At 36.3% G+C, this 23380-nt stretch overlaps 1 protein-coding gene across 1 annotated transcript in view; it reads left to right on the plus strand.

Moving 5' to 3' along the window:
* The window catches only part of C5 (complement component 5), a 100082-nt gene that overhangs the window by 32945 nt on the left and 43757 nt on the right, over window positions 1-23380 (plus strand). Inside the window, exons 13-22 of the mRNA XM_011927429.1 lie at window positions 407-616; window positions 748-897; window positions 1905-2034; window positions 3021-3083; window positions 4216-4413; window positions 9929-10019; window positions 11456-11529; window positions 12372-12511; window positions 20500-20727; window positions 21965-22025. Of these exons, the coding sequence (XP_011782819.1) occupies window positions 407-616; window positions 748-897; window positions 1905-2034; window positions 3021-3083; window positions 4216-4413; window positions 9929-10019; window positions 11456-11529; window positions 12372-12511; window positions 20500-20727; window positions 21965-22025 (1345 nt within the window). The remainder of the gene's footprint in view (window positions 1-406; window positions 617-747; window positions 898-1904; window positions 2035-3020; window positions 3084-4215; window positions 4414-9928; window positions 10020-11455; window positions 11530-12371; window positions 12512-20499; window positions 20728-21964; window positions 22026-23380) is intronic.

Genomic DNA, 23380 nt, shown 5'->3' on the forward strand with positions numbered 1-23380 from the left:
TTTTTTGAGACAGAGTCTTGCTCTGTTGCACAGGCTGGAGTGCAGTGGCATGATCGCAGCTCACTGCAACCTTCACTTCTCGGGTTCCAGCAATTCTCATGCCTCAGCCTCCCAAGTAGCTGGGATTACAGGCATGCACCACCATGCCTGGCTAACTTTTGTATTTTTAGTAGAGATGGTGTTTCACTATGTTGGCTAGGCTGGTCTTGAACTCCTGGCCTCAAGTGATCCGCCCACCTCGGCCTCCCGAAGTGCTAGGATTACAGGCATGAGTCACTGCGCCTGGCCTAACTTTATTTTTCTTTAACGTAATTTCTGCTCCAGCTCCAGGCTGCATCCTAAAGCATAGGTTTTGTTTTTGTTGGTTTATTTTTTACTTATTGTTGCTGCTACTGTTTATTTTTAGATTTTATCCAAGGGCAAAATTATCCACTTTGGCACAAGGGAGAAACTTTCAGATGCATCTTATCAAAGTATAAACATTCCAGTAACACAGAACATGGTTCCTTCATCCCGACTCCTGGTCTATTACATCGTCACAGGAGAGCAGACAGCAGAATTAGTGTCTGATTCAGTCTGGTTAAATATTGAAGAAAAATGTGGCAACCAGCTCCAGGTAAGCCACAAATTATAAGTCGCAACTGAATTTTCTTTTTAATGAAGGAGGCTGCCAAAGTCTGAGCTGCTTCTGAAAAGTCTTGTCTTATACAAATGATCTTTCCTTTTCTTTTTCAAATGAACTTTTAGGTTCGTCTGTCTCCTGATGCAGATACATATTCTCCAGGCCAAACTGTGTCTCTTAATATGGTAACTGGGATGGATTCCTGGGTGGCATTAACAGCAGTGGACAGCGCTGTGTATGGAGTCCAAAGAAGAGCCAAAAAGCCCTTGGAAAGAGTTAAGTAATGCATGTCTCACTGCAGTGTTGCATGAAGTGTGGTCACCAGGCTAGGATATGGGGGAATAACTAAGGGAAGGCTAGGCCTGCTTTTCTATAATCTACTCAACATACTCATTTTTAGGAAGGTAAACCATCCTTATGTTAGCTCCCAAAGCACAGGTCAATCCTCTTTTGTTTTTCAAATGTAAATGTAAGCACTTTAAGAATATAGGATCATGGTAGCCATTACATTCGTGGAGGAAAAATTACTATCAGAATACTTTGGAGGTTTAGGGTAGGGTGTTGATGGCAGTTACAGTAGCTAGTATCAGCACAGGAAAGATCTGTATAGGTAACATTTGGATATTTTTTTTAACTCTCATTGAAATCCATAGCACAGAAGAATTTAAAAATCATTCAATTCTCATAAGTTCCTATTTATCTTACTATGTACAGTTATTATTTTCTAGGCTTGAATTTCTTTGTACAAGGAAGGAAGGACTGAGAAACTGTAAAATTAAAAAATATTTGGAGAGAAAAGAACATTTGGGGTCAAAATTAAAATGAATAAGCCTGCCCAAACAAGTCTTCACCCATTTAGAACGTAGGGACATCCCCACCAAAATGCACAAAGTTGTGCTTTTAAAGCAACTTAAAATTAATTTCTTTGTTAATTCAGTCCTTCAGGCATTCATACCTATTTATTTATTTATCTGGAACATTATATTGATTGCAGCATTCATTCTATGTACAAAACACTCTACATCAGTTTCTAATGAAGTCCTCATCAAAGCTATTTGTTTAAGACTTAGTTCTTCATTTAACTTTGAATAGTTATGTATTTATAAATACAAAAGGACAAACTTAGAAACAAAGTTGGGAAATTTTGTCTTTGATCATTTGAAAAATATCATCTGTGTATTTCACTGGTTTGTGATAACCATGTAACAATTAGTACCTTTTAGTTCTTTAGAGGAATGATTTATACATCTCAATGGGCTCAACATTCTGCCTTTCTGGACAGGTATTTCAATTCTTAGAGAAGAGTGATCTGGGCTGTGGGGCAGGTGGTGGCCTCAACAATGCCAATGTGTTCCACCTAGCTGGACTTACCTTCCTCACTAATGCAAATGCAGATGACTCCCAAGAAAATGGTAAAATGCTCAGCATGTTTGTTACTGAAAATCCCATTGATCATTTGCCTCCCAGATCTCATTTTTATCCCTCTTCCCAAATATTCTGTACCCTGATCTTAGAATGCCAAGACTACATAACTCACCTGTATAAAATGTTTCACTGGCCTTCAAGAAAAAGTACGAATTCTCTAGTGTAGTACTCAAAACCTTCCATGATCTTCTCACTGGCTCTCTCCAACTAGCTCTTACCCTGCTGTGCCTTACGTTATGTTTAAGCTCTACAGAACCAAGTGGAGTTCTTGAGTGGCATTATGCTATTTTGCACCTTTGGGCCTTTATTTATTGGGATTGGTTTCCCCTTCATTAGCCTGGAGAAGCAACGTAAGAATCATCGCCTCTACGAGACCTCTTCCCCACATAGAATTTATAATTCCCTCCTCCTTTAATAGGGAGGCTGTTGCAGGGACTAGATCTATTTATAAGTAATAGAACAGCATTATGTCATTGCGCATTCTTACATGTCGTTGTAAGTCCTGTCTCACCTACTGCATCGGGAGCTCTTTAAGGATAGTAACCATGTCTTAATCATCTTCTTTCTATGGTTTTAAAATTGTTCATAATTATGCTTGATACTATGGTATTCATAGTTATATTTGCAATAATATAGCACAAAGAGCAAATAATAAAAATAGCATACCCAACAAAAGCATCACTCACTCTAAATGCTTAGGTATTTCTCTGGAATCAGTGGATTAGAAAGGCTGCAGGATTCAAAACCAAATTCAGACAAAATAAGTCAAACGATATGACACTAGATCATGAACTCCACTAAGATAAAACAAGTCATATTAAGAAGTATGGTGCACAGTTCCTAATCCAAAGTAGCCCCTCAATATTTGTTAATGAATGACTTGTGAATGTTCTAAATACTTAAATAGTTTCATGGCATTTTTTTGAGATTTTATCTCCTTTTTAATCCTTCTTCTTTTTTTTTGAAAAACCAGATGAACCTTGTAAAGAAATTATCAGGCCGAGAAGAATGCTGCAAAAGAAGATAGAAGAAATAGGTACCCTAAGATTCATGTGATTGTAAAAAGGTTATGGTCATATCATTCAAAAACTTGACAAATTTAAATGTTATATAAATTCCCCTAATTGAAATAGAATGGATGAAAAGAAAAATATGTATGGAGGTCTAGCTTATCTCTCTCAGAAAGATTAATCCAAATAAAGTCTAGTAGTTCATTTGTCATAGCCTTAATCTAAGGAAATAGGTCTTTATTACTTCTAGCTCTAAAATCCAAAATATTAGCTTTTATTTGTCATAAATATTTTCTCTCTGATAACTTCATCTAGCAATTAAAATCATATCCTTCCATTTTATTCTGACAAAATCCATAATTTGACTATTTTGGGGACATACCTAGCAGTCTATTACTTCTATTTCATATATTTAACTGTTAGTAGCATTATTCTTTGGAAAATACATCTTGTGAGAATTATTTTAAAATAATTATTTAAACAGTTATGATAATTGGCCATGTAACTGTAGAAAGAATATCAAACTGGGAGTCAGCAAATTGAGTTCAACTAATATGCCTATGGTAGTATAATAGTTTCTTCCATTTGTATGTGAATTATTTTAATTCTAACCTTTATTCTACATTCTAATGATATGAAAAGAGAGACACTGACTAATCTGAGCACTTAACAATGAAGGGTAATGCTACTGGGTGAAGTCCACAAACCATGTTATATAAGAAGTTTTTGAAAAATAGGATGTGCAGCTTGAAGAAGGAAATATTTGTATAGTGATGATAGCTATCTTCAAATATTTAAAGCTTTCTTGGATATTTAACTTATTTTCTTAAAAAAATATTTTATATTCTTTGTCTATGTTATATTTTTCTGCTTATTTTCAGCAGAACCCAAAGTTCCAGTTTCAAGAGTTTGTATTTAGCTTAATTGCAGGAAACCCCTTAACTGTTTAGTGTGAGCTGGAATGGACCATTTGGTAAGGTCACGTTCTCCCCATTCTTAGAATAGTTCCAAGGGGAGTCTGGACAGTCAACTAGCCGTGACTATTGTGGGTAGGGGTGTCATATAGCAATAGAAACCAGGTATCCCTTGAGATACCTTCGAAGCCTGAGATGTTATGACTCTGCATGATCAAGAACACTTGCATTATTACCATTTCAGCTGCTAAATATAAACATTTCGTAGTGAAGAGATGTTGTTACGATGGAGCCCGTATTAATGATGATGAAACCTGTGAGCAGCGAGCTGCACGGATTAGCGTAGGGCCGAGATGCGTCAAAGCTTTCACCGAATGTTGTGTCGTCGCAAGCCAGCTCCGTGCTAATAACTCTCATAAAGACATGCAATTGGGAAGGCTACGTAAGTATGATGTTTTCTATCAGAATTCTGCTCAACACGGGGAATTTTGTGTAATTTTATGCTGCTAAGAAAGGCAGTTTTCATGATCTATTTAGAATTGAAAGTAGAAAAGATAACTTGTAAATGTCCATAAGAAAAAAAAAATTCCATCATTTTTGGGCATCAGAAGAGGTATAGTACAGAGCAGAGTACACTAGGCCAGAGTTAAGACCTGACATAACCTTAAAGCCAAGTCATCCCATAAACTTGAATGGTTATTTATCCTCTCTGAGCCTCAAGCAAGGAGCTTTGACCAGATCCTCTCCAATATGCCTGGGAGTGCTACAATTCTATGCTTTTGTGATATTATAACCATTAAAAATTCTGTCTATATCTACATTGATGAAATACAGGAGAAGATTTCTAAATCTAGCCTAAGGTTAAGTGTACTTATATAAAAGTTGATGTCTTATTTCAGTTTCAACTACAATACTTATTTCCAGAATTTATAAAACTCTCATTAATATGTTTTCAGAGCTTTTAGGACTTTATATATAGTCTTTTTTTTTTTCTTTTTTGAGTCAGAATCTGGCTCTGTCATCCAGGCTCAAGTACAGTGGTGCAATCTTGGCTCTTGCAACCTCTGCCTCCAGGTTCAAGCAATTCTCCTGCCTCAGCCTCCTGAGTAGCTGGGATTAAAGGCGCCTGCCACCACACCTGATTAATTTTTGTATTTTTAGTAGGGACGGGGTTTCACCATATTGGCCAGGCTGGTCTCGAACTCCTGACCTCAGGTGATCCACCCACCTCGGCCTCCTAAAGTGCTGGGATTACAGGCGTGAGCCACTGTGCCCAGCCTATGTATAGTCTTTAACAAAACAAACAAAAGCAAAATGATAGCTTCTGTTTTATACATATGTGTGATGCATAATGACATTTTCATCAATGATGGACCACACATGCAACGGTGATCCTATAAGATTATAATACCATATTTTTGCTGTAACTTTTCTGTGTTTAGATATGCTTAGATGTACAAATACTTGCCATTGCATTACAGTTGTCTGCAGTATTCTGTTCAGTAACAGGTTTGTAACCTAGGAACAATAGGCCATACCATATAGTCTAGATGTGTAGTAAGTTATACCATCTAGATTAGTGTAAGTACGCTCCACGAAGGTCACACAACAAAGTCACCTAACAGCATACTTCTCAGAACATAGCCCTATTGTTAAGCAATATCTAATAATCATAATTTTGGTAAATGGCCACAAAATTTATGTTTGTAGAAATATATTCATTGAGATGTACAATGTCTAAGATTCAGATTGTTTTCCAATATTTGTTTTGCTTTTTTTTTTTTAAGAGACGGAGTTTTGTTCTTGTTGCCCAGGCTGGAGTGCAATGGCGCAGTCTCAGCTCACTGCAATCTCCACCTCCCGGGTTCAAGCAATTCTCCTGCCTCAGCCTCCCAAGTAGCTGGGATTACACGCACCTGCCACCATGCCTGGCTAATAATATTTGCTTATTATAAGCAGAATTTTAATAAACAATCTAGTCCATATGTTGTTTTTCTTTTTGGAGGGAGGATTTGGCTTTTTTTCCTCTTAATTTTTTTTTTAATTTTTAAATTTGTATGGGTAAATAGTATTTAAGGGGTACATGAGATACTTTGATACAGGAATGCAATAAGTAACAATCACATCATGGAAAATGGGGTGTCTATCCCCTAAGGTATTTCTCCTTTGTTTTATAAACAATCCAATTATACTCTTTTAGTTACATTTAAATGTACAATTAAATTATTATTGACTATAGACACCCTGTTGTGCTATCAAGTACTAAGTCTTATTCATTCTATTTTTTGTACCCATAAACCATCCCCACATCCCCCACATCCTCCTACTACCCTTCCCAGCCTTCTACTCTCTATCTCCATGAGTTAAATTGTTTTGATTTTTAGCACCCACAAGTAAGTGTGAACATGCAAATTTTGTCTTTCTGTGCCTGACTTATTTCACTTAACATAATGAACTCCAGTTCCATCCATATTGTTGCAAATGATAGGATCTCATTCTTTTCATGGCTGAGTAGTACTCCATTGTGTATATGCACCACATTTTCTTTATCCATTCATCTGTTGATGGACATTTATGTTGCTTCCAAATCCTGACTATTTTTAACAGTGCAGCAACAAATATGGGAATGCAGCTATCTCTTCAACGTACTGATTTTCTTTCTTTTGTATATACCCAGCAGTGGGATTGCCAGATCATATGGTAGCTCTATTCTTTGTTTTTTGAGGAAACTCCAAACTGTTCTCCATAGTGGTTATAGTAATTTACATCCCCACTAACAGTGTACAAGTATTCCCTTTTCTCCACATTCCGTCCAACATTTGTTATTGCCTGTCTTTTGAATAAAAACCATTTTCATTGATATGAGATGATATTTCATTGTAGTTTTGATTGCATTTCTCTGGTGATTACTGATGTTGAGCACCTTTTCACATGCCTTTTTGCCATTTGTATGTCTTAGAGAAATGTTTATTCAAATCTTTTGCCCATTTTTAAGTGGGAGTATTACTTTTTTTTTCCTGTAGAGTTGTTTGAACTCTTTATATATTCTGGTTATTAATCTCTTGTCAGATGGGTAGCTGCAAGTACTTTCTCCTATTCTGTGGGTTGTCTCCTTACTTTATTGATTCCTTTGCTGTGCAGAAGCTCTTTAACTTGATGTGATCCCATTTGTCCATTTTGGCTTTGGTTGTCTGTGTAGTGGGGTATACTCAAGAAACTTTTGCCCAGATCAATGTCCTGGAGAATTTTCCCAGTGTTTTCCTGTAGCAGTTTTATAGTTAGAGGTCTTAGAGTTAAGTCTTTAATCCATTTTTATTTGAGTTTTGTATATGGCAAGAGATAAGGGTCACATTTCATTCTTCTGCATATGGATAAGCAGTTTTCCGAGCACCATTAATTGAAGAGACTGTCCTTTCTCCAATATATGTCCTTTGCACCTTTGTCAAAAATGAGTTCACTGTAGGTGTATGGATTTGTCTGGGTTCTCTATTCTGTTCCATAAGTCTATATGTCTGCTTTTATGCCAGTACCATGCTGTTTTGGTTTCTATAGCTCTATAGTATAAGTTGAAGTCAGGTAATGTGATTCCTCCACTTGTTTTCTTTTTGCTCAGGATTGCTTTGGCTATTCTGGTCTTTTGTAGTTCCATATGAATTTTAGGATTTTTTTTTTCTATTTCTGTGAAGAATGTTATTGGTATTTTCGTAGAGACTGCATTGAATCAGTAGATTGCTTTGGGAAGTTTGGACATTTTAACAATATTGATTCTTCCGATCCATGAACATGGAAAATTTTTCCATTTTTTTTGTGTGTCCTCTTGAATTTCTTTCATTGGTGTTTTATAGTTTTCATTGTAGGTATCTTTTACTTCTTTGGTTAAGTTAATTCCTAGGTATTTAATTTTATTTGTGGCTATTGTAAATGGTATTACTTTTTAAATTTCTTTTTCACATTGTTCATTATTGACATATAGAAATGCTACTGATTTTTGTGTGTTGATTTTATATCCTGCAACTTTACTGAATTCATTTAGCAGTTCTAATAGTTTTTTTGGTGGAGTCTTCAGGTTTTTCCAAATATATGATCATATCATTTGCATACAAGGATAATTTGACTTCTTGCTTTCTAGTTTGGATGACCTTTATTTCCTTCTCTTGTCTAATTGTCCAGCCTGGGTGACAGAGCGAGACTCTGTCTCAAAAAAACAAAAAACAAACAAACCAAAAAACTATAAAGGCCTTAGGATTTTTCCACTAATATCATTGGCAAAACAAAGCATTAAATATCTTTAATGATTTGTTTCTTAAATTGCTAAATGTTTAGTATTCCTGAGGGCTTCCAGCGCACTAGGACTTGCCTAGAAATTGCAGTCCTTGTGGCCTAGACTGCCCCTCAAGTTAACCTAGGGCCCTAGAGCACTCCAGTCCATAGTGGGGAGGCTTGCTTGCTGGAACTCAAGCTCCAACCACTGGGATGAGCGATCCCCCTCTGGCTAGGGCAAGTCCAAATACTCTGTCCGTGGGCAGACATCAGCTGAGTACAGCCTGGTTTGCTTTCCACTGTGACAGTGCAGCACTGAGTTCAATGCAAAGCCACAGAATCACTGCACTCTCCCTCTCCCAACAAATAGATTCTCCACACTTCACAGTGACTGCGAGGGGATATGGGAGGAGTGGCATCAGTGCTTCAAGACTATCTTTCCTGCTCTCTTCAATATCTCTTTCAGTGATGTAAAGTCAAAACCAGGTACTGTGATTGCTCACCTTATTTTCGGTTCTTGTGATGGTACTTTTTGTGTGTAGTTAGTTGTTAAAATTTAGTGTACCAACAGGAAAGACAAATGGTGTAGGCTTCTATTCAGCCATCTTGCTCTCCCCTCTCGTATGTTTTTTCATTTTTCAGCTATAATCATCTGGTTTGGCTTCAGCTGGATAGAAGTCTCTCTCTGCAGCCCCCTCCTTCCTGGAACTCTGCTCCTCATTCCAGACAACTTGGCCTTGCAAAACTCCCATCTGTGTTGCCACAAGTCTTCAAAATCATCAGGCTCTCCTTGTATTCCTCTCCCTGCCCTAATCTGTAAACTGCCTCTAGGCAGTAAGCTGGGGCAATTTTAGGTTTCACCTAATTGTTTCCTTTCTCTCAGAGATCACAGTTCTGCTTATGCTCTACTGTCTGAAAACTGTTATTTTGCATGCCATGTTTGGTTTTCTATTAATGTGTCTTAGATGAAAACAGAAGTTCTGTCCATTTTTATTAAAGTAAATATAAACAAATTGCCAAGTTAAAGAAGGCAAAGAATCATATAAAGCCTCCTTTTTTTCTGTTATAAACACAATTATTACAATTATACAAGTGCAAATAACTTTATAGACTGATCAATATCTTGTATAATCTCAGGAATACTAAACATTTAGCAATTTAAGAAACAAATCATTAAAGATATTTAATGCTTTGTTTTGCCAATGCGATTAGTGGAAAAATCCTAAGGCCTTTATAGTTTTTTGGTTTGTTTGTTTTTTGTTTTTTTGAGACAGAGTCTCGCTCTGTCACCCAGGCTGGAGTGCAGTGGTGCAATCGAGGCTCACTACAACCTCTACCTCCCAGGTTCTAGTCATTCTCGTGCCTCAGCCTCCTGAGTAGCTGGGACTACAGACACTCGCCATCATGCCCAGCTAATTTTTGTGTTTCTAGTAGAGATGGGGTTTCAACATGTTGGCCAGGCTGGTCTCGAATTCCTGACCTCAGGTGATCTGCCCACCTCAGCCTCCCAAAGTTCTGGGATTACAAGCATGAGCAATGCACCCTGCCTATAGTTCTATTTTGGAAGCATTAAACAAAATGTTTTATTTACCTTTCAGAAAATGCTCAAGTTACAGATTAATGGCCATATTTTTAAATTCACCTATAAGTAGAATTTATATTGTTTTTCCATAATTGAATATGATTTTTTTATCCAGACATGAAGACCCTGTTACCAGTAAGCAAGCCAGAAATTCGGAGTTATTTTCCAGAAAGCTGGTTATGGGAAGTTCATCTTGTTCCCAGAAGGTATTATACTTCTCTCATGTTTCCTTGAAAGAAATGTGGATAATGCAAGTATTATGGCCAAAAATCTGGAAACTACCCATTTCCCAATAGCTTGCGTAAAAGTTAAGATGATCCTGCAATTTGATCAAATTTTGTTTTGTTTTGCTTTGCTTTTTTAAATTTTTATTTTTTTGATGTATATTGCAGTGGTGATTGGCTCCAGGTCAGAATGAAGAAGGGTACTATTCCATTTAATTTTATTTGACTTCAGTATGCATTTACTACACACAACTATGTGCTATGCACTATATTAAGCTACTATTTTTATCCTAAAATATCTGTACTATAAAACAAACATTAATAAACAGGAAGAAAAGTTCTTTTCCTTTTGAAGTTTTTTATTCAACACATTTTAGCGAAACACTTCCTCTATATCACTGAAAACAGTGATGTACTGAGTCCTCGAGCCATACTCTTCTTAGGTGGGCTTAAAGCACTGGTTTTCCAATGAGAAGGCAAGGAATGAGTTCAAAGCCCTGCAGTTGTCTCCTCATGCATCTCCTTGTTTCTACTCTTGTCTTCTCTAATCCTTCTTCCACACAATTGTTGTCCATTTCATCTGACATTACCCATTAGCTAGCAGGTCCTCTAGTAAACCTTCTGGCCACTGCTCCCCCACCCTACCAGTGACTGGATTAATTACACCCTCAATTAACCCTGTTGTGTGAATCACATTGTATTATAATGATTTCTTTACTTTCCTGTCTTACACATTAAAATGTAAATACCTCAAGGACGTGAACTAAATTCAGATTACTGCTTTATATGCAGGACTTGGCTTAGGATACTGAAAATAAATGTATTGAATGAATGCACACTGCCTCTTAACTCTTATAATGCCTTATTGGTACAATTATTACAGTGCAGTATAATTTATTGACTTAACTATTTCTTCCACTAGATTGTAAACTGCCTGAGAGCAGGACTATATCTTATCAGTGCTGTTTACTCAGTACTCAGCACTATACCTGATACAAAGTTGGTAGACAATAGCTGTAAATAAATATACAAGCTTAATCATAATCAGCAGTTTTTAGTTATGTCAGCTTTGTTTTGAGCAGTGCTAACGTGAATCACTTTGCTTCCCTATTTTAGAATATACTCATGACATAGTTTTTTCTTTGTTTTGTATGCTTGGATTTTGCAATGTTTCAAAGGCATCCTGCTGAACTTGAATTCTCATCATAGTGGTGCAATGTCTAAAAACATGCAATATATAGGAGAGTTACTGAATATATTTTTCTTGATGAGGTTTTCCTTAATGATGTGATTTCATCGCGTGAGTTTTTTTCTTTCTCTAAAGTAGTTTGGAGCAAAAATACTGTTAAAGGATGTCTCTGTTAAGTTGGGTTAATCAATATTCCACTGTATTTGAATATCAACATTTTAACTTCCAGAAAACAGTTGCAGTTTGCCCTACCTGATTCTGTAACTACCTGGGAAATTCAAGGTGTTGGCATTTCAAACAGTGGTAAGCAGGCTTAAGTGATATATGCATTTAAATAGTGATATGATTAGCAAGATGTAATTCTTTGTTAGTATCTATTTAGTTTACCCAGGACTTACATGGTAGCAATTTTTAAAAAATATTCTTTTTTTATGTATTACCAAAAGACTTGGATGTGCCAACATCTTACATATTGATTTCTCCTTTCACTCCTCTCTTTTTTTTCCTGTTTCCCTTTTTTTGTAAATGAAGAAGGGGTCTCGCTATGTTGTCCAAGCTGATCTCAAACTCCTGGTTTCAAGCAACCTTCCCATGTCCACCTTCCAAAGTGCTGAGTTTACAGCTTGAGCCACTGCACCCAGCCTCAAGTCTTTATTTTCCTTCACTTTTCTCACTGACTGGGAGCTTGTGTAGCCTTACAAACAAACAAATGACCTCTCTTGGGCTGATTTTTGTGATGATTAAGTGCAGATGCTTTCCAAATAATTTCAGGAATGGTTTTGTTTGTTGTTTGCTACTTTTGTTTTAAAATCTTGGTTTCCACAATCAAAATTTTATACTCATTAAAAAAGGAGCCAATAATGAATATCTAAAAAGATTTGGTGCATTAGTTAATAAGTATTGTCATGCCTTAAATAGAATTAACTATTTGTTGAACAAATGAAGTTTTCTGTTAATACTAATTATTATTGAAATTAAGATCAATGAATAGAAAATTCAAGGGCATGAGGTGAGAGTTCAGAGAAAAACATGGTCTAGTATTCTTTTTTCCTTGAAGTAAAGCAAATGTGAGAAATTTTAATACCAATAAAGCATTATAGGGATTTCCTAATATGATTCTACTTCACTTCCACTTTGGGCTGAAGGTATATGTGTTGCTGATACTATTAAGGCAAAGGTGTTCAAAGATGTCTTCCTGGAAATGAATATACCATATTCTGTTGTACGAGGAGAACAGGTCCAGTTGAAAGGAACTGTTTACAACTATAGGACTTCTGGGATGCAGGTAAGTAGGCATTAATATTTATGGGATAAAGGAAACATTCTCTGGTTTTTAGAGAATTCTATTAGTGGAATTACCATACACAAAAAAGTAAAATTTCAACTCAGTTCAGCAATAGAAACCAAACACTTAAAATGTGCATTGTACTAGATGTGTAGGCATGTGAAGTAAAGGGATGAAGAAAGGAGGAAGGACAAGTAGGTATTCATGTAACTTCAATTGAAAGAATAAATTGCATAAGATAATCCATGTGCTATGGACGTCTAGAGAAGGATGAATTCATATTTAGTTCCTTTATTTGCCTATACTCAGAGTTCCTTGATCTCCTTGATTCTGACAACCCTTTCCTTTCCTCCATTTTAGCCATTCATACTCATCTTCACTTTATAGATCTTATCATCCTCTCTGAAATCTTGATTTCAGACATCTCACATCTCACCATCCAGTGACAACCTCCTTCCTGTCCTCCTAACTCATTCACCAGATTACTTCTGTAGCTCTGGGTCAGCAGCATCACTGAAACCTTCAATCCATTAACTCAATCCCTTTTATTGTCCATTACTTCCCTGCACTTTTTACTTTACTCCTTGTTCAGGTTAGAATTCACGAGCCATCATTAAAACCACACTGACTAAAATTATGCCAACTCCCTGGATCCTTTCTCACTCCAGGATACAATTCCAACCATAATTGGACCCACCATTTATCTTCTCTTTGCCAGCACACCCCTAAAGAGAATTATATGATAGGCTGACTGATTTGATTTGAAAATCACAATCACAAAACTTTGCCTGATAATTCAATGTGTTCCAAAATTCTAGCTATATTTTTTTAAAAGACTAACTTTATCTTAGAGGTTAGAATTTCAGTGGTTTCCTAAAATTTTGCTTACATACCCTCTTGTTTTGGAAAAACTAAGTACCCCTCTGACACTTTTTTTTTTTTTTGAGATGGAGTCTCGCTCTGCCCTTTGACACATTTTAAAATTGGCATCTAAAATTTTCATCAAACATTTTTTAAAAGATGGCAATCTATTACTTTTAAAATATTTAAATATCGATATCTTAAAATAAAACTGTTTTATCAGACTTATGTATAGCAGAGTCCAAATACCATAGCAAACAATTTTTAAATGCTCAAATAAGCTCTTTTTTTTTTTTTTTTGAGATCAAGTCTTGCTCTGTCGCCCAGGCTGGAGTGCAGTGGCGCGATCTCGGCTCACTGCAACCTCCTCCTCCCCTGTTCAAGCGATTCTCATGACTCAGCCTCCTGAGTAGCTAGGATTATAGGTGCATGCCACCAGGGTTGGCTAATTTTTGTATTTTTAGTAGAGACAGGTTTCACCATGTTGGCCAGGCTGGTCTGGAACTCCTGACCTCAAGTGACCCACCCGCCTTAGCCTCCCAAAGTGCTGGGATTACAAGCATGAGCCACTGCTCCTGGGCTCAGACAAGCTCTTAACAACAGATTACATATCATTCCTTTTCCTCAATGAATTCATATTTCCGTTTTACTCCCCTAATGTTATATATTTTATGCTTGAATTTTTTCTGTTGATCACCTTATTATATTTTAATGAACAAAAATATGCATATACATTGAAAGTGAAATATTTTAAAATTTCATGATTGTAAAATTCCAAGTATCAAATGATATGTGGATTTATGTATCATTACAAATATTATTATCAGTATACTATTGATAAAATAACATATACATTTCTAAAGTTATTAAATGTAAAAAATAAAATTTTATTTAAAAAATTATCTTCTCAGCCGGGAGTGGTGGCTCACGCCTGTAATTCTAACACTTTGGGAGGCCAAGGTATGCGGATCACGAGGTCAGGAGATCGAGACCATCCTGGCGAACACGGTGAAACCCCGTCTCTATTAAAAATACAAAAAAATTAGCCAGGCATGGTGGCGGGCGCCTGTAGTCCCAGCTACTCGGGAGGCTGAGGCAGGAGAATGGAGTGAACCTGGGAGGCGGAGCTTGCAGTGAGTGAGCTGAGATTGCACTACTGCATGCCAGCCTGGGTGACAGAGGGAGACTCTTTGTCTCAAAAAAAAAAAAAAAAAATTATCTTCTCATTAGATAAATGAAATTTTTCTCTCAATTGGCTTCATATTTATGGATAAACGTTATTTATTGTTAGAAATGAGAGAGGGTTTGGCATAAATTCTGTTCTTATTTTTCATTTTTATAGAGGTAGGCATTGCTGTTTAACCCAATATTATCAGGAAGGTTGATAAAATAAAAATAGTGTCAATTTTATTACCCCTTTATCAATATATTTTAATCTTATATCTTGGAACTTCACATTTAGCTTATTCAATTTATGTAATATGTTTGCCATATAATCTAACTGGAAAAATCAGTCCTCATTGATAAAATAATCAGCCAAAATCAGACGTACTTTTTGTCATAGAAATGCCAATTTCATTTTTCAATCCAATTCATGTTAAGAAATGTCACTCTTTTTTTTTCACAATTTTAATTTTCAGTAAAAATGAACTTTTCCATATAAACTTGTTTCATCAGGTAATGCTACATATCACACAATGCACACACAAATTTTACTTGGCCACAGGATGTAAATGGGGAATAAACTTAAGTAATCAATTTACCACACTGACGATTTTTTTTTTTTTCTTTTTTTGAGACAGAGTCTCGCTCTGTCACCCAGGCTGGAGCGCAATGGCACGATCTCGGTTCACTGCAACCACCGCTTCCCAAGTTCACGCGATTCTCCTGCCTCAGCCTTCCAAGTAGCTGGGATTACAGGCATGTGCCACCTCGCCTGGCTAATTTTTGTATTTTTAGTAGAGACAGGGTTTCACCATGTTGTCCAGGCTGGTCTCAAACTCCTGATTTTGTGATCCGCCCACCTCAGCCTCCCAAAGTGCTGAAATTACAGGCATGAGCCACTGTGCCCGACCAGTATCATCTTATTTTTATAGAAATAAAATCAAAATGTTACTTATTTCTCTTCCTTAGAATTTACTCACAGGGTTTGCGTAAATCCTATGAATCATGCCACCATCTTCAGCCCTGTGGAATTGCCCTCCCTTGTCTGGAGATGGACCTCAATTAAGAAGCCAGAAAGTTGCCTTTACATTGTTGCTTTCAAATCCACTAGCTTTTCTGCAGACAGAATGCTTCGTGAATTTTAGATAATCATAATTCAGATGGAGGTACCAAAGGCCATTTCTCCATCAGGTTCCTGTAGTGGTTTTTATGTCTCAAAATCCCAATTCAAGATTGGTTTGAAGCCTGGAAACTGAGATACTAAGACAGTCAGACCATCTCATCTCATCAAAACAGACTGAACATAATTTTATAACTCACACTGATCTTGGCTACCAAAGGATTTTGGTAGATGATTAAGGAGGTGCCACTCTTAAACCATAAAATTGTAATTTAAGATAGACACATAAATAGGTGGGCATAACAGATGGGTAAGGCACAGAGGTCACAGCCAAACTCTGCTCAACTGTAGGATTGACATCAGCAGGGGCTCCTCTGCTCACCTAGTCTTAGACATATAAAATAGGTTTGTGTATGTGTGTGTATATATATGTGTATATATATGTGTGTGTGTGTATATATATATATACACTGCCTCAGCAATTTGTGTTTCCACCAATAATATTAGCAGAGACATCCTTTCATATCAGTATATACAGATTTACTTCATTACTTTAATGGCTGCACAATAATTCACATGGTGGGTATACTATAATTTGTTGAACCATGTTTCTATTAAAGACATTTGGGTTATTTCCAGGTTTTCACTATTATAACTTATTTTGCAAAGTCTCCATTTATGCATACATATCTTCCTACACGTATATTTCTGTAGAATAGATGTTTTGTTTTGGAGTGAACTAACTGGGCTAAAGGGCATGGACATTTTACCTTCTGATAATAAATATTGCCATAATTATCTTCCGAAAGAGCTACCTCAATTGACATTCTTACCAACTGTATGCAGGTAGCCTTGATACCTCACATTCTTATAATTTGGGGGAATAAACATTTTTTCTTTTATTCATACAAGGAACACTTATACAGAAATTGAAATGAATGGACTAGATAACTACATGCATCATTTTGATTAAAGCTCAAAAATGTAACATTGCTGAAAAAAAGCAAATGGCAGAATAATATATATACACAATGAATACAACTACATAATATTTAAAAACATGAAAGCACTATGTATTGTTTGGTAACACACATAAAATTTTAGCCAAGTTGACAGACACAAGTGATAAGTCACTGATGTTTCTATTTCACTACCCTGATTTCTAGCAATGTAGAACCTCATTTCATTTGTCTGTTGGCCATTCGTATTTCTTCTGTCATGTATTCTATGATATCCTATGTACTATTTTAATATCCTTTCTTTTGCTTTCCATTGAGTTACTTTTTTCTGGGGTAAGTTACCTAGCTTCTTCTTGCTTAGTTTCCTCATCTGAAAAATGGGATGATAATAGTATCTATTTCATAGTTGAAGATTAAATGAGCTAATTCATGTAAATATAGTACTTGGCCAATAGTGAGTACTCAACAAATGTACTTATTATTGTCTACAGGAGCACTTTCTATGTTATAGCTATAAATCTTTTATTGATTATAAATGTTGCTGGTATTTAATCTGCTACTTGTCTTTAACTTTGTTATTAGTGTTTTTAATTTGTATGTTATCAAATCTGTAGATCTTTTCCTTTATGTCATTTGAATTTTGTGTGTTTGGAAATTCTTTCTCACTGCAAGTTTTAAAAATGTTTTTCTACAAAATACTGCATGTTCTCACTTATAAGTGGGGGCTAAACATTGAGTATATATGGACACAAAGAAGGGAACAACAGACACCAGGGCCTACTTGAGGGTGGAGGGTGAGAGAAGGGTAAAGATAAAAAAAATGACCAATTAGGTACTATGCTTATTACCTGAATGATGAAAGAATCTGCACACCAAACCCCTGCGACACACAATTTACCTATACAACAGACCTGCACATGTGCCCCTGAACCCAAAATAAAATGTTTTTCTGAAAAACTGTTTTTTCCGTATTTTCTATAGTACTTTTATAGCTTTCTGCGAGCATTTAGTTTTTTTATCTGAAATAAGGATCTAATCCCAAATAGCCAGTTGATCCAGCAGTATTTGTTAAGGAATTCACGCTTTTCCAACTGATTTAAAATGTCATCTTGCCCCCATATATATTGAATTTCCATATATGTGGATTTATATATTCTCTATTTATAGATTTATATTTATAGATTCTCTCCTCTGTTTTGTATTTGTAGGTTCTCTCCTCTGTTTTGTTTACATCAGTATCACACTGGTTTAAAGTACCATAGATTTGTGGTTATATTGTATATCTATTAGGCAAGTACTCTCTGGTATTCTTATTTTTCAAATGTTTTTGATGTTGCTATTCTTACACATTTACTCTGCCAGATAAACTGTGGAATTAGTTCATTGAATTCTCCTTTAAAAGTTATAATAGGGTTTTCATAGGTACTGTCCTGAATTTATAAATTAATAAAAGGAAACTGACCTGCCATATTGAATCTTTTACATCTCTTTATCCTTTTGCTTTATGAACTAAATCAGGGTCAGCAATTTATGGACCATGGACCAAATCTAGCCTGCCATCTCTTTTGCATGTCCTTTACAGTGACACAATTATATATAACTTGACAGCATTTTTTTTTTTTTTTTTTTTTGAGACAGAGTCTCACCCTCTCACCCAGGCTGGAGTGCAATGGCAAGATCTCGGCTTACTGCAAGCTCCGCCTGCCGGGTTCAAGCGATTCTCCTGCCTCAGCCTCCCAAGTAGCTTGGATTACGGGTGCACACCACCATGCCCAGCCAACTTGACGGCATTTTAAAGTGTTGTGCGTGTCACTATACTGCCATATTTTGTTTAATCTTTAAATTATCAGTGCATTTGCATCATATCAAAATAAGAAACATGTACATCTGTGATATTTTGGGGTTACTTCCTGTTAATTACCTTTCATCTTGAGTGTGGGTTACACTTCCCTATTTCTTTTTATCTAGTAATTTTGGATTGAACCTTGGACTTTATTGATAAAAATATTATAAAGACTCTGGATTCTATTACATTCCTCTGAAGATTTCTTGTGTGTGTGTGTGTGTGTGTGTGTGTTAGCAGGCAGTTGACTGGATTCATTTCCAAACTCTGAAATCTCAGTTCAGTATTTTTGCCGTAGCTGGATGCTAGAAATCTGTGCTGTGCATAGGTAAAGGGTCAGCCAGGTTTGAGCAAGGATTATACACAGAACTTGGAGCTCCTTCACTACTCAGCTGTGGTAACTATTCCCTACTTTGTCCTCTAGTTCCTAAACCAGTATGATGTCAGATTCTACTGGGGTTTTAGCCACTCCAAGGCACCAGTGGGCCTGCCCTCATGGTAAAGCTATAAAAAGCAGGACACTTATTGGGTGTCATTCCTTTCTCCCAAGGGTCACTTTCCCTCCCACTCTCTATTATCTGCAGGTAGTTTGTTTGTTTGTTTTAATATATATCTTGTCTAGAGTTTGTGGTTATTTTTACAGAAGGGTCACCCAATGAAAGCTATTTGTCTATTACTGTAACCAGAACCACTGTTTTTTTATATTTTCTATCAGTTTCAAAAGTTCCTTTTAGTCTCAATTTACTAAGAGTTTTTGTAATTCTATTATGCTGAATTGTATTAAATGACTCTTCTATATCTATCCTCCCCCACCCTCCCCTGCTGTTCTAAGGAAATCATTGGCCGCTGGTGATCCAATAGTCTTTTGCTCTGGCTTCTCCCACCCTGGTGGTTGTCTCCCAAGAAGATAGTTAAGAGGGAAAAGGAACTTTCTATTTTCATGAACTTCCTCAAAATTAGTGGTTGAATAGCTGATGCTCTCTCTTGTTTACCTGCTTGATTTATTCTGGATTTTATGGCTTTATTCTTTTGGGTATAGTTCTCAATTCTATCAGTTCACCAGAATTTGGAGGGAAGATGAAAAATGTTCGCTATTTGAGCCAGAAGTCAGTGGGCACTATTATAATTCCTATTACAAAGATGAGGAAATGGAGGATTAGAGCGTTCATGCAACCAGTTTCCATCACCAGTTAATAAGAGGAAGGCCAAAATTTGAATACAGGTCTTTCTGGAGCCAGAGTTTAGTTGTAAAATGGGGTACAAATGGGAAGCTGATAAAATTAGAAAAGTAAGCTGGGGCATAATGGGCAGGGCCTTGAAAGCCGATATAGGGAATTTTCAGTCTTTGATGAAACCAACATTTATTGAATACCGGAGGCCAGATATAAAAACGAATAAGATGAAAATGAACAGGTACCTGAGCCTAAGGCTTCCACTATCTGAAATACAAACCATGTAAAGAGACAGAGTAATAAGTGCTACCACAATAGCATGAGCCCTGTACCTAATTTAGTAGGTAACAGTCTAAGAATAGTAAGATGTTTCTGAGACAGTGTTGACGTTTCTAGACATCTCTTTGCATTGCTAAACTCTACAGCGACTTGTGTGTCTATGTTAGGAAATCTGAAATGAACTTTCTGCTGTGCCTTAAAATCTAAGGGATTATTTTAAGGTAAACTTTGTTAGACATAAAATATTTCAAGTCCAGGCATGGATTTACAGCATCATGCCTATAATTCCAGCACATTGGGAGGCTGAGGTGGGCGGATCGCCTGAGATCAGAAGTTCAAGATCAGTCTGGCCAACATGGAGAAACCCTGCCTCTACTAAAAATACAAAAATTAGCTGGGTGTGGCAGTGCATGCTTGTAATCCCAGCTATTTGGGAAGCTGCGGCAGGAGAATTGCTTGAATCCAGGAGGCAGAGGTTGCAGTGAGCTGAGATCATGCAGCTGCACGCCAGCCTCGGCGACAGAGCAAGACTCTGTCTCAAAAAAAAAAAAAAAAAGGTATTTTGATATAATTCTTCACTCTTATTTCAGTTCTGTGTTAAAATGTCTGCTGTGGAGGGAATCTGCACTTCGGAAAGCCCAGTCATTGATCATCAGGGCACAAAGTCCTCCAAATGTGTGCGCCAGAAAGTAGAGGGCTCCTCCAATCACTTGGTGACCTTTACTGTGCTTCCTCTGGAAATTGGCCTTCAGAACATCAATTTCTCACTGGAGACTTCGTTTGGAAAAGAAATCTTAGTAAAATCATTACGAGTGGTGGTAAGAAAAGCATACTTCAATAACTTATGCTTAAATTATTGCAAAAAAGAGACAGAGAAAGAGGGAGAAGGGGAAACAATAGTGTAAATTTAACAAAACATTAAGCATTAAGGAATCTGGGTGGAGGTTATTCTAGATGTTTTTTGTACTATTCTTGCAATTTTTCTATACGTCTGAAACTGTGCTTAAAAATTTTTAATAAAACAATAACATTTGTCTTGTAGAAAATATAAAATACTGAAAAACGACAGATAAATAAAAATCATCAGTAATTCCCATACCCAGAGATATCTAATTTTAACAATTGGTACAAGTCTTTTTTCGGTACACAGGTACAATTGATACACAGGCTTTTTTTTTCCCCCCTTTAATACATTCAGAAAATGTGTCTTGAAATCTATGTGCCAGACATCATGCAAGGAACTGGAGATAAAACAATAAATAAGACATGGCCCTTGAATTTAAAGAACTTACGGTCTAGAAAACTTTCCATTGTATAAACAAATAAACAGGCCGAAAAAAGAATAAAAGTATCATTTGTTAAAGTACAGTTTACCCACAGTCTGTTCATTGTATTCGTTATTAACATTAATATTTTTATATAAGTATGATTTACCAATTAAAAATAATAGTACTTTTTAAAGGACGAGATTCTTGCTAAGGGTCATATGGCCAGTTAATGACAGATTGGATTTCCTGGTTCTTCACTCTCTAAGTTCTGTTTTCAGCTATGAAATTCACTTCAGTAAACATGTACCGACTTATTCTGTGCAAAGCACATTCCCATGCATCCTTGCATTGTGGCTCCATGCAGACTCTGGAGCCAGGCTGCCTGGCCTTGAATCTTGGCTCCATCACCTCTTAGCAGTGTGACAGTGTTACTTGATTTCCATGTGTGTCAGTCTCCTCATCTGTCAAATGGGAGTAATAACAGCACCAACCTCATAGAGGTTTTTAGAAGTTAAATGAGTTAATACATATAAAGCACTTAGAACAATTATCTGAGCTTATAAATAACTTCTTTTTAAGCATTTGCTCTGGTCAGTATGCAAATAGCCATAAAATCTTATTGCTGCTTATATCCATGTAAGTATTTATAGTATTTATACATAGTTTACCTTTTCCAAGAAAAATAATTTTTCAGTTTGAAAAGTGGTCCAGAAAAGTTGATCCAGGGAATTCAGGTTATATAAACTTAATTATGTTTTTAACTGAATGTTTTCTGCCTTTATTTTAGCCAGAAGGTGTCAAAAGGGAAAGCTATTCTGGTGTTACTTTGGATCCTAGGGGTATTTATGGTAGGCAAAATGATTTTTTATTTTGTATGTTATCTTTTGCTTTAGAAGTTAAAGTGTGTATGTAACGTAAAACACTATTTTTCAGAATGTGAATTGTCTAGAATCAAAAGTATCCACTTCTGTCTGGGGGCAGTGGCTCATGCCTGTAATTCTAGCACTTTGGGAGGCCGAGGTGGGTGGATCATTTGAGGTCAGAAGTTTGAGACCAGCCTGGCCAACATAGTGAAGCCCCGCCTCTACTAAAAATACAAAAATTAGCCGGACATGGTGGTGGGCACCTGTAGTCCCAGCTATTTGAGAAGCTGAGGCAGGAGAATCCCCTGAACCTGGGAGGTGGAGGTTGCAGTGAACTGAGATCATGCCACTGCACTCCAGCTTGGGCGACAGAGCGAGACTCTGTGTCAAAAAAAAAAAAAAAAGGATCCACTTCTTAGATCACTATCTTTCTTGATAGCATTGTAGTACAACTACTATAATCTGAATGACTGAGACACAACAATAATAATTCCATTAATTTTGAATGCAAGGCCTCAAAATAGTAATAATTGCATGACTTCCCTTATATATTATTCATTATCTATCCATCACAATAATAATTTATAATATATTATTATTGAGCCAACAGTCCAAAGAACACCTAAGAAAGTCATTTACATAATTAACATGCATTATTTGAAAACATAATAATGCTGATTAATCACTTAACAAACCCATTCCTCATTGCTCCTGCTTCCCTACTTTTCCTTCAACTGAGATATTCCAAATCTTCTCAAAGCTAGAATTTTGCAAACATTTGAGCACTTAAGGCCTAAATACATATACGTGTATTTATGGAATTTAGGATGTGGCCATTCTTCTCTTTTCAACTAAAGAAGACAGATTACTGTAGTCCTTATTAAATGCTTACAATTTATCTTAATGTATCAATAATTTTTGTTTTATTTCAGTGATATAGCAATGGGGAAAAATTTACTTACAGATCATGATCACTATCGTCAGTGTCTTTCCTCTGGGAAAGCAAAGAATTAATACCCTTTACACTTTAATTCAGCTGAGTATCATGAACTGAGGAGTGTTATTTCAGTAGAGTAGTAAAAAGAAAAATCCATCTATGTACATGTGTCCACATGCTTACTTGTTTCTCCAATTTTTCCTTCTCACAGACCTCCTCCTAGCCTACTCATTTTGAATGATCTATGGGTAGAGATATTACAAGTTTTGAGGGTTTTAGCCTCATGCAATTATATCAAGCCTCAAAAGCCGCTGTGTCCTTGGCTTCTCTTTTTTTTTTTTTTTTCACCACAGATGCTTCCTATACTGACATTATTGCAAACAATTTTCCAAAGTAGTCTTGT

Source organism: Colobus angolensis, unplaced genomic scaffold (genome assembly GCF_000951035.1).
Source record: "Colobus angolensis palliatus isolate OR3802 unplaced genomic scaffold, Cang.pa_1.0 Scaffold71, whole genome shotgun sequence".
Lineage (NCBI taxonomy): Eukaryota > Metazoa > Chordata > Mammalia > Primates > Cercopithecidae > Colobus > Colobus angolensis.